General features: G+C 33.8%; 1 protein-coding gene across 5 annotated transcripts in view; it reads right to left on the bottom strand.

Moving 5' to 3' along the window:
* Positions 1 to 25,838, bottom strand: part of LOC125056883 — a 126,055-nt gene that overhangs the window by 20,282 nt on the left and 79,935 nt on the right. For all 5 annotated transcript variants that reach the window (XM_047660206.1, XM_047660208.1, XM_047660210.1 and 2 more), the window contains 9 exons: positions 10,205 to 10,399; positions 7,554 to 7,682; positions 6,748 to 6,862; positions 5,863 to 6,471; positions 3,944 to 5,475; positions 3,571 to 3,719; positions 2,830 to 3,030; positions 1,913 to 2,039; positions 1,044 to 1,228 (listed from right to left, as the gene is read on the bottom strand). In XM_047660206.1, the coding sequence (XP_047516162.1) occupies positions 1,044 to 1,228; positions 1,913 to 2,039; positions 2,830 to 3,030; positions 3,571 to 3,719; positions 3,944 to 5,475; positions 5,863 to 6,471; positions 6,748 to 6,862; positions 7,554 to 7,682; positions 10,205 to 10,399 (3,242 nt within the window). The remainder of the gene's footprint in view (positions 1 to 1,043; positions 1,229 to 1,912; positions 2,040 to 2,829; positions 3,031 to 3,570; positions 3,720 to 3,943; positions 5,476 to 5,862; positions 6,472 to 6,747; positions 6,863 to 7,553; positions 7,683 to 10,204; positions 10,400 to 25,838) is intronic.

The raw sequence follows: 25,838 nt of genomic DNA, 5'->3' as shown, positions 1-25,838 counted from the left end.
CTAAGCATATTACCAATAGCCAATCTAGAAGTAAACCTACAACTACATTATTTCCGAAGAAACTTTTTTAGGAAAAATCCAAGATCTTTTATATGCTTAATGCAGTCAGTAGCCATTTATAAATCACAAGCTGGCTGAAATATAAGTTTAATTGGTCATTAAGAATTTAAAATTTCTTAAATAAACATCATCTGTATAAAAAATTAAAAAGTAGGTACTAACCGTATTTTGATTAACTAATTAGAAAGAAACAATAACCGCCGCTTTACAAACCTCAAGTAGCTCTTTGATAGTTTGAACACTCTTGTTATGTTACGAGTAAATGTGTAAATAATAATTGACGCCAAATCTTTATATAGATAACAAGAGCATCGCTCTGTGGGCGTAATTGGAAATAAACAAAGCAAAGATACATCATTCAATGTTATTTGTATAGTAAAAAATATAAGTATGGCAAATCAGTGGGTTCAATGTTATCCGATATTATTTATTATATATTAAACATAATAGTTTTCCTGATATCTTATGCTCTTTAATGATATTCTTTAATTATCCTTTCTTCTAATGAGAGATACCTACTTATACCCCATTTGAAAAGTTGAAAATTGACCCCAACAAATTCTTAAACTACTTTTCGCATGACCGAAGAAACAATGCATATCCAGTAAACATGGAGTTTTGCCGATCCGGCAGGAGTGAGAAGTTTGCTATACCGGCGCCGGTGGGAATTAAGGCCGGGCCGTCGCTGGCAAAAGACAATAACCGAGACATTCATTTTTGCTTTTCCGGCACTAGCAAGGCGTCGGTGAGGAAAAAAAAGATAAATATTTATTGCCTGTTCTCAGAACAGATAATAAGGGACAGTAAATTCTTCTCTACTCTTTATAATCGCCGGTTTTGTCTATTCTTACAAGAGTTTGTAAAATAAAAAAAACATATAATAACAATAAAAACAAAATAATAATTCGTAGGGCAAATATTAGATTATAGTCGAAGCTTCTGTGACCTGAAACCTTCCCATGATAGTATTAGTTAAAACTTACCTTTTCGTATTAATAAGCTTGTAACTCTTCGAAGCGCTTCTCTTGGAGACTTTTGGAAGAATTTCGGGGTTAAATTCGGCGGTAGTGTTAGCGGTTTGCGAGCACCAGCATTGTCCCACGCTATTGGGTGATCTGCTGCCATTTTGGACGAAGAGATTCTGTCTAGATGCTCGATGGAGGCGGGCCTAAAAGCGGGATTAGGTTTAGATCTAGTTTAGGTTAGTTGGCTTTTTAGTGTTATTATTGTAGTTATCTTGTATATTTTGGTTTAATTTCTAAGCGGAGGGGGAGTACAAGTAACTTTCAATAGAGATATAGTTAGCGCTGAAGTCACAACCTTGCGCGCAGCTTAAACTCAATAGTTAAGTCGGGATTGCAATTAGTCACTATTGGAAGTAACAGAGATGAAATTAAGTATTTGCCAATGTATACCTTACTGGCTAAATAGTTTTAGACAGTTTTCAGTTGTGTTAAAATTAAGAAGAATTAACTTAGACTTCGTAAAATAAAAGTAAGGTAGGAGGTATTTATTACGGAGTTCTTATCAAGTTCTAATTATCACTAGATGTTTGAACAATGATTGACCTATACACCTAAACCAATATTATATTGAATATCTGCCTAATAACGAACGAAACGAAATCATAAAACAGTAGCGCAGATGTTCCTAGATTATTTCAAATAATATCTCAAATATACTTTTTAATTAATTAGTTCTCATAATATACTAAATTACAGTCAATTAACAATTATTAAGTACATGTTAACAATTTGAAATTTGAAACATAATTGTTTCACTGGGAATTAAACCTACTTGAAGTATACACTATTAACTAGAAGATGATTAAGTCTTAATAATAAAGTATTACCTATGCCTCTGTCGTGGGTACCAGCCTCGTGGAGGTCCTCCCATCCTGAGAAGATCAGCGCCCGTACACACTCCCGTTGCTCCCATCACTGACCCACGCCCATATCCGCCCAAAGTCACACTACTTCCTATAACATAAAAAAACCTTATTGATGACATTCTAGTAACATTCTTAAAATATTATACCTAATCTATCTAAAATTAATATGGCTACCTGACTCGGCAATCCCGATTATGCCATATTAAAAATGGGGGTTGGTAGTGATATTTTAATATTTTTATAGCAAAACATAAAAAAAAGAAAAATTGGTCTTGGGTAAAAAATCCTTGGGTATAAATAAACATAAAGACCTATTCCCCGAACAAATGAACACAAAAACCGTTCAAGCAAGCAAGGAGATGTTTGTGTGTCCAACATTATTAGAATTATCAATTATTTATTTCTATATATCGATTGTAGGAAACTGTTATTGACATCCCTGCCACTTGTCGTTCCAACTTTTTACTGTAATCAGCGGCATTACAGTTTAAATAAATATGAAATGAAGGAAGAATTTATGTTTGCATTATTTAATTGCACCGACACATTTAAAAAAGTTTGAATGGTTTTTATAAATTAGTCTAGACATACCAACGTACTTTATTGTTGATACATTAACAAGAAACAAGGCGTTCATGAGTGCATTTCATCAAGAATGTCAAATGATTCCGGCGATAAATCCAAGTTTTCTAGATACAACCTTGCTACTTCCGCCGTTATTCAAGTTTTAAGCTCATGTTTTTAATATAAAATATGACGTGCAAACCGTATATATATTCCTACTTACATCAATACCGTTTTGATAGTTTTTGAGATCTGGGTATACACGCATTTCTAGAGGTCTCATCTATACGTATAATATTAGGTATTTAACTAACCTATGGTTTGCATAGAACTCATAGTGTTATTTCTAGGCGGTCCAGTTGAGTTCCTAGGCGGAGTACGAGGGACGTCACAACCCCGAGCAAAGACTGGCGTCTCCGGAAGACTAGCGGAAGTCTGCAACTGCCCCCTACCACTGGAAACGTCTCGGTTCTGTCGCTGTAAAGTACGACGACGGGCGCCACTCGCTCCCGTATCTGTAATTTATTCATTTTATTTTGCGATAACTGCTAAATGAGGGACAATTAAATTGAAAAAATAACAGTATTTTATTAAACAATTCAATATAAATTATACTCGGTGAAAGTTTAAAGCCTTTTATTTCAGTCTTATTACGCGTTTTAATGATGAAATTGTAGTCTCTTTTTACCACAACGAAAACATAAAATCACAGAAGAGACGAAAGAGCATTTATGTTTAAAGAGTGAAGCCTGATTTAGTTTTATAAATGGTTTACATAGATTCATTATTCCACATTCACACGGCCTTTTCTAATTATATTTATAAGACTCTATTTATAATAAACGCATTGTGAACTATATTGCATAATCAAAAAGATGCCTCGCCACGTTATGAAGACTTAAATAGAGCCTTTTGCTGAAAAAGGCAACAAAAAGGAAACTGACTGCAAATAATAATTTGCATCTTTTCAAAGTTATATATTAGTTATTGTCTATCTTTGGGAGAGGTTGGTGGTATAATAAACGTAATATAGAAGTCCTGTGGCAACACCTCACCTGTGGGTAGAGTCCTTCTATCCGTTGAGCCGCTTTTGAAATGTTGTGAACTGTTTCTTCTGTTCTTGTTATAGCTGGTTTCCATCGACCTGGTTTTTAGGCTATTTGTGTTATCCCTATGTGGTGGTACGGCTGGCGGTTCTGAAGGCCTGTAATTAAAAAACATATGTAATTAACTCTCAAGTGGAAAAGTAATCGATGCAATTTTAATTCAAAACAATACAGTGGCGGCGCCCCATCCTTTATAGCCTGGGTCTCTGATTGATTAGTTTAACTATGAGATGAAATAAATTATTGCTTAGGCTTTATGGAAATATAATGGAAACCTGGACTTGTTAATAAAAATTGTATTTAAAAAGAAATGTAAAGTTACCTTCTACGAGATTCCAGTGTTGGCGTCGGTAATGTGTCCGCTTTCTTAGTGTGGCGTCTTTCAGTCGGCTGCATTATCTCCGTGTATTCATCATCAACCTCTTGTACAGGAGAGGGCGGTAAAGGCGGAAATTTGGGTGACTCTGGTGTTTGAGGTAAAGGACCTCTGTCGTGGCCCAAATTGGGCGACGGAGGCAGCTGATTGTGCCTATAGGAATGTTCCACGATTTGCACATTAAGTGGAAAGTCTCCACCGCTGGAAACTGCGGAATCTGATGACGACGGCTGACGCATCAAACTGACTGGCACGTCTTTGGCACTGGTAGACTTATGCATGCTATTCGACCTTCGTCCCGAAGATCGGTCTCTTCTCTCGATCGACCTCTGGTTCTGAATCTCATTGTGACTCGACGATTTCTGTATATCGTGTCTCTTCTGCCTCTCCCTAGAACTATAACGGAAACTGTTTTCTAATATATCTTTAGACACTTCATCACAGTATTCATCCTTATGGATATTCCAGTCTTTAGGTAAGTATGGGGTAAAGTGGTCCCGCCCTTGACTTAGTATAGCGCTTATATTATTTTCAATTTTCCGAAGCGGAGATGTCTCCCCGCTGGAGCCCGGTTCGGCGATTTCCTGGTCTTCCTCTTCTTCCACGGTGGTGATGAGCGCCTGTCTGCTGGCACTGTTGCTCTCGGACTCCGCCCCGAGTGTGGGTAGAGATATGACACGGACCATGTTCGGCGGTACCGTGGAGAGCTCACCGACCGTCTCGTTACACTCATTCTGAGGTGCCTCCTCGACTTTCCCTTCCTTAATCAACGATTGTATATTATCAAAGGTAGACGAATATTTCTTAAAATCGGTGAATCTATTTTGCGGCGACAGTTTGTTCTGAACTTTTGGTTCCCTCTTCTCCGGCGTCTTTCTGCTCTTGGGACTGTGTCCGTAGTAATCCTGATTCATGTACCTATCTTGTCCGTTAAGATCCAAACTGAGCCTAGATTTAGGAGACGTCATCTCTTTGCTTATTCTAGAGTTGGGTGTACATAAGTCTATGCTATATCTCGAGTTCGGAGTGTTGAGTTCTCGACTCAATCGAGAATTTAAGTCGACACTATATCTAGACTGAGGTAGACTTAGATCGGAGCTAGGTCTGGAGTTGTAGGAGCCGACGGAGCCCGAGCCGCTTATCGATATGCTGGATCCGTCTATGGATTTGTCCGTGCTTCTGTTGAGGCTATGGCTTTTTATTAGGTTAGGGGGATCGGTCGCTTTGGGGCTCTTAGCGAAACTCGGTAACTGCTTGCGGTTTTTGCCTTTTCTGATGACGTAGGTGCCGCAGGAAAGGTCGTGGGTTCGACGTAGCTCCGGTTCGGCATCGGAAGGTGACGCTTGGCTCTCGCACTGGGACTGAGGGGGCGGAGGGGGCCAGTACTCTTCTGCCCAATCGTCGTCCAACCTTTGAGGAATCGAGCTTGTGCTGGAGTGAGATTGGTCGCCTGATTTTCTCCTACGTCTCCCGATAACCTGTAATGTATATTAAAACATGTTAATTATCGTAAGTACTGTTAATCTTAGATAAACAACGAAATTAGATACGTTATATAAACAAATATAGTCAAGATATTAAGGCGACTTAAACGTAAGGTTAGTTAAGAAAGGTTTAAAAGGTTTAAAAGGTATATGACTGTTGAGTGTTTCTTAAATTACACAGTTGTGTCAAACTTCGTTTAATATTTGCAGTCAAAACGTTAAGGAGTTTACGTAAAAAACTACCGCAAATAAATTCACCGTTAATGTATTAATGCACTGAAAATAATTGTTGAGCATTTTCCCAATTGTAAAAATGTATCTTAACTACAGTATGGCAAATATGGTTTTTATTTACGTAAGCCCATAATAAATGCTACTCACCTTTGTACTACCCGGTGTAAGTAGAGTATCATCACCATCGAGGGACACTTCCCATGCTATGGAATTGCGTTTCGAAGGCGTGTTGTTGGTCGGCGGCGGCGGGAACGACTCCAAGGAATCGTCCGAGAAATGCTCCTCATCATTTCTCTCACCTCTCTTTTCAATATCCTCTGAGGATCCTCTGCACACCTCTCTATGTCGCTCCATAGAACCGGCGAGAGTTCGGGGAGGAATCTTTCCCTTCGGAGACAGGACCTCTTCGTCGGACCTGCTGTCTCGTTTCTTCTCTATTTTTATGGACGGGGATAGTTTGTACGTGGGCGATTTGTATATATTGGGTCCCGGATAAATGGTGACGGGATGCTCATTGTACGGCTTGTCGTTGAATTCGCTGGAGAAACCCATGAATGGGAAGATCGGTGGGTTCTCGAAGCTGGGAGACTTGACGGGAACTTGACGCGGAGGCAGCCACGGGATGACGCCTTCCTGGGGCGGTCTCGTTCCGTGTTGGAGCGAACTGAACTTAAAAGGCGGTGATTGATTGAAATGAGTGTGGTTTGTTTCGGTGTCTTTCTCCCATCCATAAGGCCTTTGGTGCCTTGTTTTTGGCTGAAATAAGAAATTAAAGAACTTATTATGTATCAGTGATCAGTCATCTATGCCTAACATGTTGAGTTTTATTAAGGTTTTGGGTAACATTAAGTTCCGGTACGTTAATAAAATCCAATACATGTTTGTCATAGTATTTAGCGCCATGTCATGGTTTGCTCATGTTTTCTTTTATCATATCCAGGGCTAGTTGCTCACAGAATCTCTAGTGATTTCTTCACATTTAATCGATAACTTTAGGTTTATCAGGCAACAACAAAATGTAGATATACGTACGAATGTTGTTTGTGTTGCGGTGGTGATGCCATTAACGCTGATAATTGAGTCAAGTTTGTCCTCGTCGCGTCGCTCTATCGATATTGTACGATTCGCTGAATTTGCTGGTGACACTCTGAAATGACGGAAATTAATAACTATACAAAAATACATTCTTCCATTTAAAAAAACTGCTGCTTAAAAAAACAGTTTTTAAACCCGCAGTCTACGGATGTTATTCTAGATTAAGTCTATTCCTTTAAGTATTGTATATAAGTTTAGTTATTTTCACAAACGAGTAACACGTAAAAATAGTCTTAAACGAAATTTAAAATCTCGCTTCAGGTATATATAGGTCGGTTATCGAAAGCTGGCGGGTTCACAGTACTCACACTATTACATTATCACAGTACACACATTGTGCACCATTTCACGAGATTGCCCTGGTAATGTTTGAAAAAAGATCAACATGTATAAAATAATAATAATATAATACAGTAAAGATCAACATAAACCGTAGCAAAAGAAAAACAATAACTGTCTCTTTTATACTCATAAGTTTGACCGAGCGCGAGAGAGACGGACAGTCTTTTCATGATGTATTTGTGATTGTATTTCAGTTTGACATCACGTCTCGCGCTTATTCACAGACACTACACAAGCACAAAGTGTAAATGTGTTGAAGCCGCCAGCTTTAGATAACATACCTATACAGTCACCGCATATACAAATGGGATAAAAAACACAAATAATTACATGTAATACACAGACATTTTTTTATTATTTTTCCTAGATTGTAGGAAATAAACTTAAATAAAAAAACATACTTAGGTAAGAGGTTTGAAATGATCCTCTCGGCCTCCTCTGGCGGAGGTGGAGAATGCGGTGACGGAGGGTCAGGAGGCGACGGCTCTTCGCGCTCCTCTGTTGGTCGAAAGCCCAGCGCGAACTTCGCTCTGAAACATTACGTCAAAAATCTTTTAAATGATCAATAAACTATTCGTGTATTGTATATTAATGTTATGTTTCGTTTGGTGCGTTTGGGAAAAATGATGAGAGTAAATTTTTGAGATGCGCGCGCACACCGTCACAAAAAAGTTTGAAGTTTGAAGTTTTTTGTGTTTTTTTCTCAACATTTTCGTTTTTTTAAGTTATACTTATTTTGGCGCGTTAGGGAAAAATTATGAGAGTATTTTTTTGTTAGTGTAGTTTTTTCTACAAACGTAGAATAAGGCGAAAGATAAAAAAATTGTATCTTTTTCCGCCAAAGAAGTATAACCTAAGTACACACACGTTTTTTAAAATACGTGTATATTTATTTTATTCGTGAACTTCGTGGTTTAGACTATCAAGGCGAATTGATTTAAAGTGAAAAAATACATATATAGGTAGGCATCATAATAATATATAAATATTAGGGATGCATCGATACGCTTTTTTGCCGATACGATACCGATGCCGATACACTTATAGGAATATCGTCGATACCGATACCGATACCAACGCTTATTGAATTAAAATTAAATTAAGGTAAAATATATCAAGTTAAGTTAAAGTTTATAATTTTTATTAAAAAAATAGTTACAAACTTTGAATAATTTTAAAGGTTTTTTTACTAAAATTAAGAATTAATTAAATTAAAATAAAATAAATAACTGTTAATAATTAAAATTAACAATGTTAACATTGTTGTAAATCTGTATTTTATTAAATTTGGTATCGAAAAAATACTACTTGCGATAGCAGTTAAAAGCCAACTAATTGATCTTCAAATCTACGTTCAATAAAGTCTCAATGATCTCCCGCAAGCCATAATATCTAATAACTATGCGCTGGCAAAGATAGTTGACTCGAGTAAAAATTTTGGTTTACTAATCAATCCAACAAGAGTTTTTCGTACTAACTACTAACTGACGTGAGACTGATCGTAAATTATCGTGATTCATGTGCACTTTTTATTTTTCATGTAGACTATTTTTAGTTTATATGTAATATGTATTTTTGCCCTCCTTTTCATTTAATTATGTTCAATTTTTATATTGTAATGCAACAAAGAGTTAATGAATAAATAGTGTTTAGCGAAATGAAATACATAAATAATAATGATTTGTCCCCAAGCGATTGATAGAGATAACAAATTGAATAAAACGCGGAGATTTCTCGGGCAACAATAGTCCGTGGCTCGTTTGCAACAAACTAGATCATACAAATCGTATCGGTGAATCGGCAATGAAAATATCGCCGATGCCGATATATCGGCAAACCCAAAGTATCGCCGATATATCGGTATCGGCATCGGTATCGGATGCATCCCTAATAAATATGTAAATGCAATGATAATTATAATATTAATTGTTTATTTTTAATAACAAAAAATATATTGTTTAAATGTGTATATATGTGCAGGGCAATTTGTTTAAGGTATACCATTAAGGTATCAAGCAATGCAGTGCGGGAAAATAAGGCAGGAAATAATTAATAAATAAAGTGCCACATGTCAATGCGATTTGACAGTTCGTTTATCGTCCATCATAAACAATATGCAATATGAGTGAGTATTGTTTATGGTTGAAGATGCTTAATGTCATCGACAATTGAATAAAATAAAATAATTTAGTTATTGGCTGCCTCCTCGGTAGCTTTATATTGAAATTAGAAAATGCGCCGCGTAAACGTTGCGAATTGATATCTTCGTTAATACTTATCACAAATTAAAATTTGTGTATGTAAAACAATTTGTATAGTTTCTACATAGTATAAGATCCCGATATACAACGACCTTCACCGAGATGCTTATTTAATGAAACGTATTTTATATTTAATTTAATATGTCAATAAATATAATCCATATGGGTTGCCTAGCAAATTTCAGTCCACAGTATGTTTAATTAATATTTTAAAAAAAATATTTTTTTATAATTTGCATGTAGTAATTTTTTTTAATTTTTTCAATCATTATTTTTAATCAGGGTAGTATTATATATGTATCACTATAACTTTCTTTTTTACTAAAGATGTATATATACTTTAGTGTCACATAAAAAATATACACATAAATAATTAATTGATCAAAAACAACCTAACGTTTGCATATTCTATGGGCTTCATACTTTCGATTGGTATAGAATTTATCTAATAATCATACCGGTGAAATGTTTAAAAATATTTTTTTTTTAATATTAATTAAAATACTCTGGACTGAAATTTGCTAGGCAACCCATATGGATTATATTTATTGACATATTAAATTAAATATAAAATACGTTTCATTAAATAAGCATCTCGGTGAAGGTCGTTGTATATCGGGATCTTAGACCAACAGTCACTAATAAACCAACTGAAATGGTGTTGAAAATCCTGTCAAATAGCCTATTGTGAATTAGAGCAAGAAGTACTTATATTATTAGCTACATAAACATTCAACTATGAATTATTTTATAACATAAACATCCTAGTATGTTTAGTAGTCAAATGTTACCTGCGTCCGTTCATGCTCATGTATCCATCGTCCTCGGACGTATGTCCGGCGAGGGGCGAATCGTCGTCCGCGGGCGTAGCGGGCGTGGGCGGCGTGGGCGCAGGACCCCGCGCCTCCAGCGATCGAGGCGAGTCGTCGTACTCGCTCAGCACCTGGTCCAGCAGTTCAAGGGATCGCTGCACGTCGTCGCAGCCTCTGGAATTTAACAACCACTAATCAGTGGATAATGTTGCGAAATCAATATCTTGACAGTTGACATACAGACGTAATTATTGATTCATAATTAATGAATGAGGATATTAAATTACATATTCATGTTTCTTCGCAAGGATACTTGAAAATATATTTTTAGGTATGAAACCAGCAAGTTTATGAAGCCAGGTACAAAAAAAAAATAAGATTTACTTACTAAAAAGACAGGTAAACTAATTATTTAGGCGAAACAACGTTAGAAATGAATCGTAAAATATAAAACGGGAATGGCTAGCATTAAATTCACCGAGATAATGTTAAATTGAATTCATTTCCTTCACAAGCTACAGTGGATTTGACCTCAGAGTGCTTCCGCTAACTGCACCATTAGAGCTAAATTAGAAGATAGCTGTAGTTACTCTTGTTAAATCACTTGATACATATTACTCTGATTTTCATCGACGTAATAATAGATTCAGTTTTTCAAAAGATACTACTTAGATGTGTTTGAATTGTTTTACAAGGGTTTCACGATTAATAATGTCGGTAATATTTTGACGGTTTGGTTTATTTATAGACATTTTACGATATTGAGTAATGTGTATTAAAACAACATCACCGATTGACATTTAGGCCGGTAGAAAAGGTTTCACATAAAATATGTTACAAAAAACCTTCGTTTTGGGTTATCGCATAAAGTATCAACTAGGAAATATAATTTTAACTAGTATTTTTATGAACAAAACGTATGAAATGTGAATGGCGCCAAAACTTAGCATATCTCTGTCGTAGATAATAAACAAATACGCCATAGACACACAAAAAAAATATAGTTAAAATATAATAAAGTTATTTTAAATCTTTAATTACCACCTGTAAATTTGAACCTTACAAAAATAATCCAATCAAATATTATTGATTTCTCGAATTTCTTGGTGAGTTATTGATGAATTCATGAATCATTAAAAAATATTAAAGTGAATTATTATGTATATATTTTATAAGATTATGATTGAATTTATAATTAACATCATCATGTATTTGAAGTTTGTCTGTTTAAACGATATAAGAAAATATATAATATACATATATCGAACCCATCTGTCCATCTCAGCGGTTACAAAAAATATTTTAAAGGGCGTAGTAATATTATAAAAAGTTGTAGTGGCTGGCACAAAGCAGTCTGCTTCAGCGAAGAGGCGTCCGCTCTCACGCCAACTCTCGATAAGCTCTTGGGTTTCAACGCTGTGCCGGCAGAGGTCGCTATTTTGTTGCATTTCTTTTGTATAACTTTTAATATAATATGTGTACACTTATATTTTTGAGAAATTTAATTTGATTAAGGATTATCAATATGAAATCTAGGCTCGACTGTTCTGAGTTACCGTACAGTAAATACATAATTAACTGTCAATTTACGTCAAATATGTTTTTAAATAATTTTTTTTTAACTATATGCGATGTCAAATTAAGTTACAAACATATCGGAGATAATTTACTAACACCAACCGTAGGTACTGGTACTTAGAAGTAAGAATGTTAATCTAGGCGTTTAATCTGTTTATTCACCTGGAGATCTACGATAAGTTAGTGCAGATCTTCGTCGCGATCGAGTGGTTCATTAGAGCTCCCTCACTAATGATCTCAGCTGTTTTCAAGCACGCTTCTCCCGCAGACAACGGTTATTTTTCTCAGACTAATCCTATCAGGCACGTAGACCTTGTTGCACTTTTACATTTTATAAAGGATTATTGCATGTTGTTAAATTATGAATGAAATCTCGCGACGTTTTGTTAATTTTGTCATTTGGGCTCCTGACTTCGCTCTTCGATCGCTAAATGAAGGTTTATAAGCAAAGTTCGGTTGCTTTTTTTATTTTTATTTTTTTTATCTATTAATGTTCATATGTTTTCTGTTTTGGCTTTGTATTGTTTAAGTGTTTTGTTTTATAATATGGATAGGTGTAGCCGACAGCTGTAAGATAACTTATAAATATATAAAGTTAATGTGAAAGTGCTCCTACTTTGAGAAAGTCGTAATTATGATGTGTACCAAATATCAGTTAGTCTAAAGGGGTTAGAAATTTTATCTCCAAGAAACAGGTGTGTGCAAGTTATTTAAAAGTTTCCAGCAAGCGTGTTAAAATTTAATTCACATATTCGTGTCAAGTCACTAGAATAGAATTTTATGATTATTATACGAATAAATAAAGAATTGTATACGCATTCACAACATAGCAAGGCTAATTTCGTATGCAGTGCTTATCAGAAAAAATGAAAAAACTACAACTTCACAAAGAGAGAATAAACAGTGCAGTGAAATTGTTCTTTGTCTGCTTTGAGTAGGTTATGTCAAATGTTAAAAGCAACCCTTAGGTAACACTACTGCATATGGGGATGAATTTCAAAAGTACGGAATTAAAAGCAAATAGAGGCTATGAAATGAAAGTGTACATGAAATGAAATGTCAAAGACAGATAGTATTTTCACGGAGCATAGGAGTAAGCCGTATCACCGAACTAGGGTTGAGCCCCGTAAGACACAGAACACATGATGTAATGAACAGTAACACGATAGCAAATACACTTATACGCGTTTGGTCGTTTGAAGTAGTCGTGGCGAGCTAATTATTTATTTATTATCACAATTCTAATAATCGGAACACTTCGTATATTTACAGAGAGAACTATATTAATTTTACAAATAGTTTTTTATTTATTTTGTCGTAGTTTCATTTTATTGAATAAATTCAATTCAATTAGGTTTCACGGTCTAGGAAACATTTATTTATATTTTGAATAAAGTTTTCAACAAACAATAAAATTTGTTAAATGAAATAAAAAGTGTGTGCGTGTAACCTTTACGCGCGATTGAAGTAAAACTTCTTTGGCGTTGACGGCATATATCACTGAAATGATTACATATTAACTTAAATAATAAATATCATATTTAATTATATTTATTATTCATGTACTTTACAATGATTATTCAAATACGATGGTGAGATCAGCACATGCCAATATAACCTTGTTATTGAATATTATAGAATGTCGCAATCGTCAAAAAATTTATTATTAATTTACTTATTTTAAAATAATAAATCATTAAGTATATTTAGAGATTTTCAAAAAACTTCGCAAATTTAAAATATTTACGAAAAATTTGGAAATAAATAATCCTAATTGATTATTATATTTTCCAATAGGTGGCGTACTTCCTAGTCGCGCCTAAAGAAGTTTTACTTCATAAATAGTAGTCATATTGAATCAATGCTTATAGTATCTATCTTTTCTTTTAAGGGATACTTAGCTCGTGCTAAGTGTCGTTTCCGAATCTCACCCTTAGCCTGAATTTTATATTAATAGTTTCCATGTCTGCAGTTAAGTAAACCATGAATAATTCGAATTATCTTATCCGAATTAATAACATAACTCGCATTTGATTGGCTCGGCTTTACATTGTGTTTCTATAATTCTCAATAAACCGAAACGTTTTGATAAACGATACTGTTCGCATTCGCACTGTGGTGAAGGTATGCCAGCGTGTATCGCCTATTACATTGTACCGGCCTGCCACAAAGCAGAGCACTCACAGTGAGTGCCGCGGCGCGCGCCTTCCTTTGTTTTATTTCACCCACACTCCTTCGCTTTCGAAACTTTTAAGAGGGACTTTAAATTGCGTTCCTTGTTTTAATTCGCTGGATTTGCGCTGATTAGTTGCTACATGAAGTTTGTTAAAGACTTTTATTGAACCACATCTAATTCAATAAAAGTAAACTAAAAGCATGAAAGCGATAAAATAGTGTAACAATATGTTAAGGAAGATAATACATTTCGTTTATTACAATCTGTGATCACAGTACCTAAGTTGAATTATACAGTTATTTTGAGATTACGATCGCGATCTCGAAGTTAGTTTCGACTCGTCATAATTTAACCCTTTTTTTCGAAACATAAACGAAATACGTTTCAAACGCACGATACAGTTAACAAAGTACTTTTTCACAAATGATGAACACAAGGAACGTGTTTCAGGAATGTGTACGCTTTTTGCTATTTCATACATCCCTTTTAACACAAATTAACTACGGCTTCCCAGGTTTATTTTTACTGCATTTGTACTCGCTGGTAATTTTATTAAAGCAGCTAAAGATTATAATATCTTAATGATGATAGGCCTATGATAGCTGTCGGTAGAGTGCGGTAGGCACTGTTTATGCGGAAATGAGTGCAGCAAGGCGGAAGTGTAAAGCCCCCCTTTGCCCCCCCGGGCGGCCCCGGCCGTCGACCCGTGCTGTACGCGCCGCGACAGCCTGAATTGCGTCTTCTTACCCCCCACAGTTTCCGGTGTTTGTAGTAACAATTTACCTTTTTGACTGTTATTGGCGAATTTAAACAGGGTTTAATCAATAGAGTTGTTCAAATTGTAACTTACACTATAACTAGTTCTTTACTATGTTATAAAAAGTTACTTATTCTTTTTTACCAAAACCCGAGATTGAGCAATCTTATAAAAGAGCTAGGTCTGGATATCCATTGCTCACACTTTGAAATCAATTTTCAATCATTTTTTATAATTTTTCTCTGTCGTTTTTTGTTATAAGTGCTTGTCGCATTAAATCTTGAATTATTCCTTAATATCAAGCGTTGGCAAGCTTTCGTAAATAAATAAATAATTTATCCTAAAGAAGGTATTTATATTGTCTTCAGTTTACACAAGCTCCTACTACTCCTACAGCAGCAAAAACTCTATCGCTCACCACGGATGCCATATTATCACTCGAAGCGTCGAAATGTTATAGAATTAAGACATTTGATTCCAATGTATATTTTGCAATTCTATTACCATTTAAAATAAATTATTTAAAATATTTTACGTATTTTGGCAACTTCACAACTGTGATATTGCATATACTGTGATGCAGTACGCAAAACATTAGCGATCAATCAGTAAACGATTGGGTCGCTGACGCGTGCGTTTTAAATTGTCTCCTGGGTCTTGTCTATGCTTTTGTCCTAAAATATACGGTTCTTGATTAGGTACTTATATATTTGTAAACACTCCGTTGTTTGATGGAGACTGTTATAAATATGCCATTTTGAAAGAGTTTCCGTTTTGCTACATTTCTATTTATAATACCATTATGTTAATAAACAATTATATATTATTTAAATAAAATGTTTATTTTAGAGACTTGATTTTAAGACATAAAACAAACCCAATTTTTATTCTGTTGTATAAAAAAAGTACAAATTGTTCTTATACTTTATTAAACTTACGTACAAGACTCATAGAATGCAATTCTGTTATCGAAGTTATTTTTTAATTATTATGAAATACGTGTGTGGAGAAAATACATGATGATATTCACAAAATATTAATATTTTTGATGACTTTCTATTATTAAGTATGAAAATACTTATGATAGGTATTTATTACCGCCTTCTAAAACTTCAATTAGACTGAACATTTTTAATCTTAGCCAATTAGCTAGTTCCAAGATTGATAGCTGCGGTGAGATTTTCAAGTAAAAGGTAGCTGTTATTATTGTTAAATTAAGATCTTGTTGTAGCTGTGTGCATAGTCAACTTGATTAATAAATTGTGTACTGAATAAAGTTCAGGCTGAAGGGCCAATATTTATCCAATTTAAATCTAGTTGTGAGGCTTTTTCTCAATTTGACTTTGTTATAGAGGTTGTATTATGTTCAGATACATATAGTAATACGACGACATGAATGGACCATCTATATATATAAAAATGAATCCCTATTTCGCTTGGTCAGGGCATCTCGCGTGAACGGCTGGACCGATTTCGCTAATTCTTTTTAAGCTATTGCATAGATTATATCGCGGGCTTTGAGCGCGGCGACCGAATCAAGAAATCCCGTAACGAAAAAAACCTAACACACGAGGTAATATAGGTGCGGTAAATACAAGTTAGAGTGGAACAGACTATATAGGCGTTTTAGTCTGAGTCTGGTTGAGTGGATTGAAATAAAATCTAAGAAAAAACTTAAATTAATATCAAAGTAAAACAAATACTGCATAAATAAAAAATAAATAAATAATGATAACTGCATAAGTTGATAAAAAATGCTGTACAATAGCTTTACCGCGGCAGTACCCGGGTGCCACACGTTTTTTTGTTGTGTTTGTTATTGTCAGGAGAAGGAGAACAAAAGTTAATAAAATTGCGCGGAAAATTAGAAAATTTAAGAATACTTAACCACCATAATAAGTAATCCTGACTTTTGTTAGCGCTTTTATAATTCATACTTTTTTGATGTAACCTTATGGCGTTTGACATAACATAGACATTAGACAGAATGCGTGCTGCAAATATCGTTAAAGAGGATGTAAGAAAAATGAATATCGTTTAAAACAAATGCTTCGATCGGAGTTATTATATTGATGAAATGCATATAAAACAACTATATTGATAAAATACATCTGTTCCCGTGTCGGAATACCAAAAACAACTATTTATATACGCGCCAGACAAACAAACAAAGAATGTTGTATATCATAAAGCATTAGAATAATAAACACTTTGTTTTTGAAATAATTGTTTTGTTAATTATACCAATTGAAAATCAATATTCAAAGTTAAGACAGGACAACGTCTGTCGGGTCTGCTAGTTGATGAATAAAAATGAAGGCCTGTCTAGATATTACAAGGCCTTATTTAGCAACGGTGCAAAAATCAATATTTATTTTACAGACAGTAGACAGTCGAAGTCTTATCGTCCCAGAAAACTTGAAGGACATGCCAATAAGCGAGGCGACTAACAACACTTTAGTCAATTGACTCGGAGAAAGCATTTGTGACCTCCCACCATTGCCATAGGGTTGAAACTTCCTTTCACGCCATTATTATCGGCTGCAGTTTAAAGCAATTTTGAAAGTCAATATTGAACTTCTCTACTCAAAGGACCGATGCGTCCCTTCGAAATAAATCAACGCTGGGATTACTCCACAGCTTTAGAGTTTTATGACTTGCGTGCTAGAACGTAATGGGGATTTATGAGTTTTTATTCGTTTATTATTGTTAGGTGGCAACTTGTCATGAAACGTTATACAATTGGCACCCAATTTCCTCTATGTCTAGACTATACATTTTAGTTGGTCCAAATGCGGATTAAATGTATAAATAAATCGCTTATTTTATAACTTAAGTATAACTTAAGTGCTCTGTAAAAGATCGTATCGATATACATTTTGGGTTAATATGGGCCTGTAACTTAACAGTGTTCCAAGACGAGCGCTTATTAGTCGCTTGTAGCGTTCAGAGTCAAGATTTAGCGTAATTGCCGTATGGCAAAATCCAACACGTTTTAGACTAACGAAAGTTAATAAATCTTACGCTTTGTCAAGCGCACCACTCGGTTCAAGTTTTAAAGAAGCCAAAGTAGACTTCTAATACCTGGAGTCGAGTTTCATTATTGATTCGTAACATTACTATGCCCATCATTCTACAAGTAAGCTATTTACGAGATTTTAGCGCGGTCTCTTCTACCGCGCACGGTGGAACAACCAAAAACAAATGAGCCTCTTCACGGATTAATATAAATAAGACCTGGTCTATAAGAGGCATTAAAAAGTCTGTTGTTAAGAGAAACCTTAAGGTTTTATTTACTTCATTTAAACGAAGCTTCAGAGCATAGTAAAACGGAATATAAATAGTTGCAAAGTGATGCCAGACGACCTCAGATTGGAGGCGTTAATTAAGCAATTAGCTTGCTCTCGTAGCTCGCCGTTCAGTGGTAGGCCGGGAAGAATTGTTGAAGTTACTACGAATTATGAAATGAAATATCTTAAATTTTTAAAACCACTCAAAATATCTTTTCTCGTCTATATTTATTATGATAAGGGAATTGAAAGTTGAGTTTAAAAACAAATAATTTGCAATACGAAAAAATAAAATTATTTCAAATTATTTGTTTCGAATAGTAAGAATAAATAACAATACAACTTCGAATAGTAAAGAAACATAGATAATATACCATTCAGAATATAAATGAAACCACAGATAACAATGTATTGACGGAAAAGTTGTCTATACATTGTTCTGAATTTAAATTTAGTTTTTAATTTAAATAAATACATTTTGATAAATCACATGTAACAGATTAGCAGTAGATACGCTTTTTGAACCGGGAAATGAAAATTTACGTACATATATCAGATCAGTAGCGGGAAACATAAATTTCCCTGAGAAATTGCTCTTCATCGTGAAATGAAAATGTCACCGTGATGTAATAAAAATTTGATATTGCACGCTAAATTCCAATGATTGTCTGAAAATGATTTACCACAACCTCTCCCCGGCTTATCCCCTGACCGGAATTTTGGTACAAATAACGTAATTAATTTGTAACTTTGTAAGATATTAGGTAATACATTCTACACAAAATCATAACACGTGTATGGTTATATATATGCCTTAAAATATTATATAAATAATAATAATAAATCGTTTATTTGCCAAAAAAGTGGTATATTCAGATTGATTGACAGATAAAAATATTCATGCAAACTTAAGTTATTTATAATTGTTGTTAAAACTAAAAAAAAGTAGTAAGACAAAAAATTTGAGATCCAAATTGGCGTTAAGTTGTTGCCGAATTGTTTACCGCGCTTATTTTGTCGATTTATAGTTGGAATAAAGTGATTACCAATAGAAAACAGGTAGACCCGTTATTACGATAGATGAAGGTTATGCCTACATTACTTATCATTAGTATCTTTCTAATTGTAATTTGTATATACATTGCATTATTTAACAAACAGAAGACAAGTGTTTGCCATTTTCAGGGTACCAACAATTTAAGCAAGAACACTGAATTTCAACATTATGTACATATTAAATAACACTTTCATTGGTTCAGCGGCGTGTCTTCATAAAACCGAGCTATGTGAGGTGAGGAAAATCTTATGTAAATTGAAGCTGTAACGAATTTAGTAACGTAATGAAGTTTCGGGAAGCAGACTATCGATCCTAGACCGTGGCTAGACGACGCCTACAAAAACTATATCATTCACTCTGTTTTTATTGGCTGCATTCATGCTTTATGCGTTGAATGTACAGCTGGTGACCGCGACTGTGCCTGGATTAATTGTTCCTGTAACCTTCTTTTTAATTATATTCTACTATGATATCAACTGATATTATACAGAGGTAAAGGTTGCATGTTTCTAGTGAACACTAATATTTTTTATCGTTCTGAATAACCACAACCACACAAACAGGTAACATATAATAAATGGTATTTACAAACGGTAAGTAAAATTTTATGATAATATATAAGAATTGACTTTAGATTTGCAGAATTTTGTTTGACTTTTCATATCAGCAGGTTAGTGTACCATACCAGAGACGAGTTTTAATAATATTTTTTTACAAATCAATCGTTTTTTTTATTTAAAACAACTACAGATTCATTCACCTAAAATCGTTATTTTAGGCGTTTATGCGCGAAAATTAACATTATACAATACATAAATGACATCGCCCCAATTTATAAGGGCAACCGGTGCTCTATACGTGAATTTGATGATAGCCACACAAAGCTTTGAAAAACAATAAGTGCGAACGGGAATTAATAAATTACGCTACCCCCGTTGTCATGGCACTGAGAGAGGGTCCCACATAGGGCTCCCCGTATTAGGCAAATGTCACCTCGACAATAAGCAGCGACGGCCCCACGGGCCGGATACTGCAGCATTAGTTAGTGATTTATTCGTCTGGCGAATACTAGTGTAATTCCGCTATGAATCCCTTTTTGGTCAAATGGGCCTTTATTATTGATATGTAAATCGAATTAGTATAGGCATCTTGAATATCTAATTTGAATTTGAATACATACAGAGCAACAGACCTGAAATTAATAAGAATATATAAATACATATTTTTTTATGCGTACTTTGAAACGATGTAGTTTCGGTCCACATTAATAAAGAGTGAAAGGATAAAAGACATTAACGAAGTGCGAGAAGTCTAAAAACCTATAAGTTAAATACATTTGATAATTTGCAATACAGAGAAAAAATTACAAGAAATTACTGTGTCACAAAATTCATCGTAGTTATTCATTATTCGTCTCTTAGTTCGAGACACTTTAAAAATTCCAATATGATTCAAAATATGATCGAAAATGTCTTCCTTCAAACGTGTGGTAGACTCATTGACTATGTGAAACTTTAAAGTTTAAAAATCAATAATCACATCCGTTTAGGCCACCCTAACAAATTGTTTGAACCCTATCACCGCACTCCAAACCTCTTTAAAAAAGCGGTGTGTAAAATCTCATCGCACCCCGCGTGGGGTACCTATCTGTAGTTAATTATCTGTGTGAGGGGACTGGGGGTTGGATGCCAATTCCTGATTGTGACTAGTCAAGTAAAGATTTTAGCGCGCCCAAGCAGAAGTTACATCGCAGTCATTTCGATTCAGTTACATGAACTTCATATTGATTATAAGAACACATGCATAGTACTGCTAAAATATAGTTAAATTAATTTAAATATTAATGATAGTATCTGACGACATCCGAAAGATGTGGATACTCTTTTTACTTAGAGTAGAAATATTTTTTATATCTCAAACAATACTGCTTTAAAATTATAACAATATTAAGTTTTAGAAAAAAATATTTAAAACAAACAACATGACTGTTATAAACTGCTTTATTTTTTTATTAAATTTACATAATCGTCACACCCATTAATCCAACCAAAATAACAATTAACTCTATAATTTGAAATAATAAGGTCTAATAGAAACTAGTGATGCGCCAATAGTAATAAATTCCCTCGTACGCCAACTCTAAAATACACACCTTACTCAATAGAGAAAAATTGGTGCGTGGGCTATTCGTGGACAAACAAAATACGTTGAACTATGAACCTAATCGTTCGCTGTTTAAAACATTTTCGTTACATCCACATCTAACATACGTATTTAAATACGTTTACTGTAGTTACGTCAAGACGTTATAACGTTAGGTGGCAAGGAATGGCTCTCAGCTTGTAAGAGCAATTCAGGCTTCAAACGGATAAATTAGATTAATCACACTCGCTTTGACGACCAGGTGCTAATGGAAAACAGGTAACGGTCCCTAAAAGTGACGAGCTGAACGAGCCCGTCGTTAAATTACAAGTCCCACTTGTATACAAGTAACATTTGGCGTATGCAGTGAAGTGTTATGCGTTTTGAACCATCAAGGGTTTGAACGGTCAGGATTTTACGAGACTGTTAAGGACAGACGCTTTTCGGTATTCGGTAACGTTCTTGAAAGTTCTTGATGCGTTAATATAGCACGAAAACGGATACGCTGTTGAGTATTTAATAGTTTCTTTTTTGTTTTTCGTAATATTTACGTAGTATTTTTTAAGTGAATCTTCTTTAAGCGCATGAGGGTAAATTTTTTAAGGGTGAAACGTAATAATAATAATATTAGCGTCACGAAGATGTGTAGCGTTATTGTCGAAGAAAAGGGAGAGAGCGTTTGAGACCGATTGAGAGAGAGTGAGAGAGAGTGAGGGGCGAATCAAAATTAAAATTTCATAAAGAGAATTTATGAAATATAATAGTATTTTATATTTTATGCAAATAATTTATTGAAATCTCAAATGACGAATTGTAAGTCTCGAAAATCTAAAGTTTTAGATTTGTATAAATATATATACATATATAAAGTACTTAATACGCACGCACTTTTCTTATTATGTTAAAATTCTTTACTGTTTACATTTGTAACTCCGTACCTAGTTGTTCTAGTTAGTTAACTAGACTATATATAAAAAGGTACAGAACAAATAATTATTATATTTTGTATTTTGGAAAATAACATTGGACATTTATTCTATAAGCATCTGCTAATATTGAATAGAAAAACGTCTAAAGCGATACAGGCTTCCAAACAAACCATAAAAGCATTTGGTACAGAGTTTGATCATAGAAAGGTCGATGACACGGAAACACTTTACACGTAGGCATTGTTACAAGTGAAAATCTTACACACGACGTACCCTTGTGCTTCTGAAAAAACTGTTCAATACATCTAAATACATTCGGTACAGCACTTTAAAAACGACGGTAACAACTGAATCAATTAAAAGTAGTTATGAACAACGCTGGCTGAAACTATCCGTTATACTACAAATAAGTCAAATCTAAAAAGTTAAACTTTAATGGTAGATAATAATAATATAAAAAATAAAGGCGAAATTGACTGGCCAATTACTGAACCATCGATTTAAAGAAGCATAGAGCAGAGCTCTCCTCTTGGATCTATGGTAAACCAAAAAGCTGTCTTTATTTATTGTAATCCCCATATTATATTTCGTATATTGATAATTTGTTTTCTATATTGATAGAGCAGTGTTGGCCTAGTGGCTTCAGCGTGCGGTTCTCATCCCGGAGGTCGTAGGTTCGATCCCCGGCTGTGCACCAATGGACTTTCTTTCTATGTACGCATTTAACATTCGCTCGAACGGTGAAAAAACATCGTGAGGAAACCGACATGTCTTAGCCCCAAAAAGTCGACAGCGTGTGTCAGACACAGGAGGCTGATCACCTACTTGCCTATTAGATTAACAAATGTTCATCAAAGAACATACAGAAATTTGAGGCCCTGACCTAAAAAGGATGTAGCGCCATTGTTTTTTTATTATTTTTTATATTGATAATTTATTTTTCCTTCAGATTTATAGCTTGATCTCAAATAAATAGCAAATATTATCCGTTAATTGTATATGTAACGAAAAGTTTAATTAATTCCATTTAGAAGGCTTCACAATAAAGAATTAAATTAATTACTACGGTAATTAATTTTCGCAAACTTTTGCATTTATATTTACAGTATCATATGAGAATTGTAGATCACGATTAATGTGTGTGTAAAATGTTTGAAAATAAAAATCTCAAAAACTACGATCAATTTCCAAGTTATTTAAAATGCTTTCATACCCAGGGTATTACCATAGGCTATCTTTTTTTTCAATACTTATAATAAAACATTTTCTGTGCGAAGCCGGCACAGGCCGCTGGTTATATAATAAAGGAATACTTATTCTTCGTACAGTTACTAAATCTATGTGTAACAGATTATAATCATACAGTTTTGCAAAGAAGAATAAAAAAAGATTACAGGTGTTTTAACACAAAGAATAAAACAGAGGTAAAAAACTAGAATAAACCGTTGTGGTTTTGAAGTTTCACGCGAAACAATTCATGTAGGCCATGGAAACTAAAATAAGTGAGAACAGGCAAGTACCAGCTCGTTAGCAGAAGAGCTTAAATTATACAACCTTGTGCTCTCATACGAGTAATTTGCTTAAAATGCAGCCAGTGCAAAAATGTATTATGCGATTAGGAAAAGGTCGGCGAAAATTACCCTTTTGTAAGTCTAGTGCAGAAAATAGGAACGCATAATTATGGGAAACCAAGAAAAGTAGAGAAGGTATAAAAATATTGTAGTGTAAACAAACATCTAATGTTTTTATTTGGACCACAGATAATATAAAGCAGAAACGAAGCAAATAGTTGACATTACAAAACAACACGACAAGAAAAAGATTTCCTAAATTAGTTAAGAGCAGAGCAACCAATAAAATAATTTTAAATTATAAATACTTTCTTTTAAATTCCTTATGTTTTCTTGGTAATTTTCATAGGATATTGAATTCATGTCCTTAACGTTGAACGAAATAATTATTGTAATCAGGATCTATCTATGTTCGTATATTCCGCTGTAATGGATGATAACTGTACACATGAGATTAAATTATTAAATGAAGAACCATTAATTTTGGCAATATCCACGTCAGCCAATATTAGCTAAGTTAAGTTTAGGCAAGCACTCTGTCAATTAAGATGACGTTTGTCTTAAGTTCAATACAACGTTAAGCCTATATATATTTTAGTACAGTTTGCACAGATCTTATATCGACATATTTTAAATGGCCGTAAATAGAACTATCACACATTCAAAATTATATGATGTGTATAATTACGGTGTTTTGCATTGTTGAATATAGAAGAGGAGGGTTTGCTTTGATTTTTTTGTCAGAGTATTCAAGATTTTTTTTTTATAAGAATGATGTTTGTTTTGCTTTATATAGGAGGATATTGATTAAGATTAGAATTTTATTTAAAGTTAAGATTTATTTCTTTTTTATTTGTTTGAGTTCGAGGGACATTACATCGTTATCGTTATGATAAATAATATTTATGTTGAAAGGTTTATTTACCTATTTCTATAAATATAATAATTTTATATTTAGGCTTAAAAAAATAAATATATATATATATATAAATATATATATAATTTTTTTTTAAATATATATATATATATTTTTTTTTTAAGCCTAAATATAAAATTATTATATTTATAGAAATAGGTAAATAAACCTATATATATTATTTATAATTATTTCTTAAGTTTTCAAAATAAATGCTTTTACAAGCTCATTAATTAATTATAGAAAATAAGTGTTAATTATATTTTCATATATAAATATTCATGAGCAGCGTTGGTCTAGTCTCATTCCTGAGGTATGTTCGAATCCCGGCCGTGCAACTATTACTTTTTTCTTTCTATTTATAGGAAAAATGTTGATCACCTTATTGCCTATTAATAAGAAAAACATACAGATATCTGAAACCAAGATCAAGTCTTGTAGCGTCACTGGTTTTTTATGTATGTACAAAATACATAAGTACACACAGTTACACACAATGGAAATAAAATTTTGAGATTGAATGTGTTCAATATTATAACAAGAATGTATTACAGTAGTTAGACAACTGTTCAAAGTTTATAGATTATTCAAATATAACGGTGAAAATATTGTTCAAATATATACACAGCAAAAGGGACAGCTAAGAAAACTCGTCTGCGGTAGTCTGGAGCAGGGGGTGTAGGGGGAACCTTCACTTTCGCAAGGGAAACGCGCAACGCCATTCTACGAACACGTTCTTCTATACCCGCCCCGGCGTCGCATAGATCCTACTTATTAACATACATATTTCTTACTCAAATATAACAAAAAACAACGTTGACTTGTTAAAAAAATCTAACTAGAATGTGATATAAGTATATTTAAATTTGATAGGAAATCTATCAGTTTTTCATATACACCAATATGAAAAAACCTTACATTTATAAGTATATTAAAGTTCTTAAATAATTTTTCATTGTTTTATATGACTCTAATTTCAATTTTTCAAATGCTTTTCTATAAATGTATGTTATTAATACACCAGTCATGTCAGCGGACAACTACGAGTAAATTAACAGTTGAAAATATATATAAACGTCAAAATAATCTTTATATAGATTTTTAAGTTTAATTCTTTCATAATAAGCAAAAAAATATTACCAAAACCAACAATGATCTGTGCAAACTCCATTGAAAAATTAATTCACAAAAGTAACA

The sequence above is a fragment of the Pieris napi genome, chromosome 15 (assembly GCF_905475465.1).
Source record: "Pieris napi chromosome 15, ilPieNapi1.2, whole genome shotgun sequence".
NCBI classification, from domain to species: Eukaryota; Metazoa; Arthropoda; class Insecta; order Lepidoptera; family Pieridae; genus Pieris; species Pieris napi.
The sequence above is the reverse complement of the archived record's forward strand: the minus strand, read 5'-3'. Positions and strand labels throughout refer to the sequence as shown.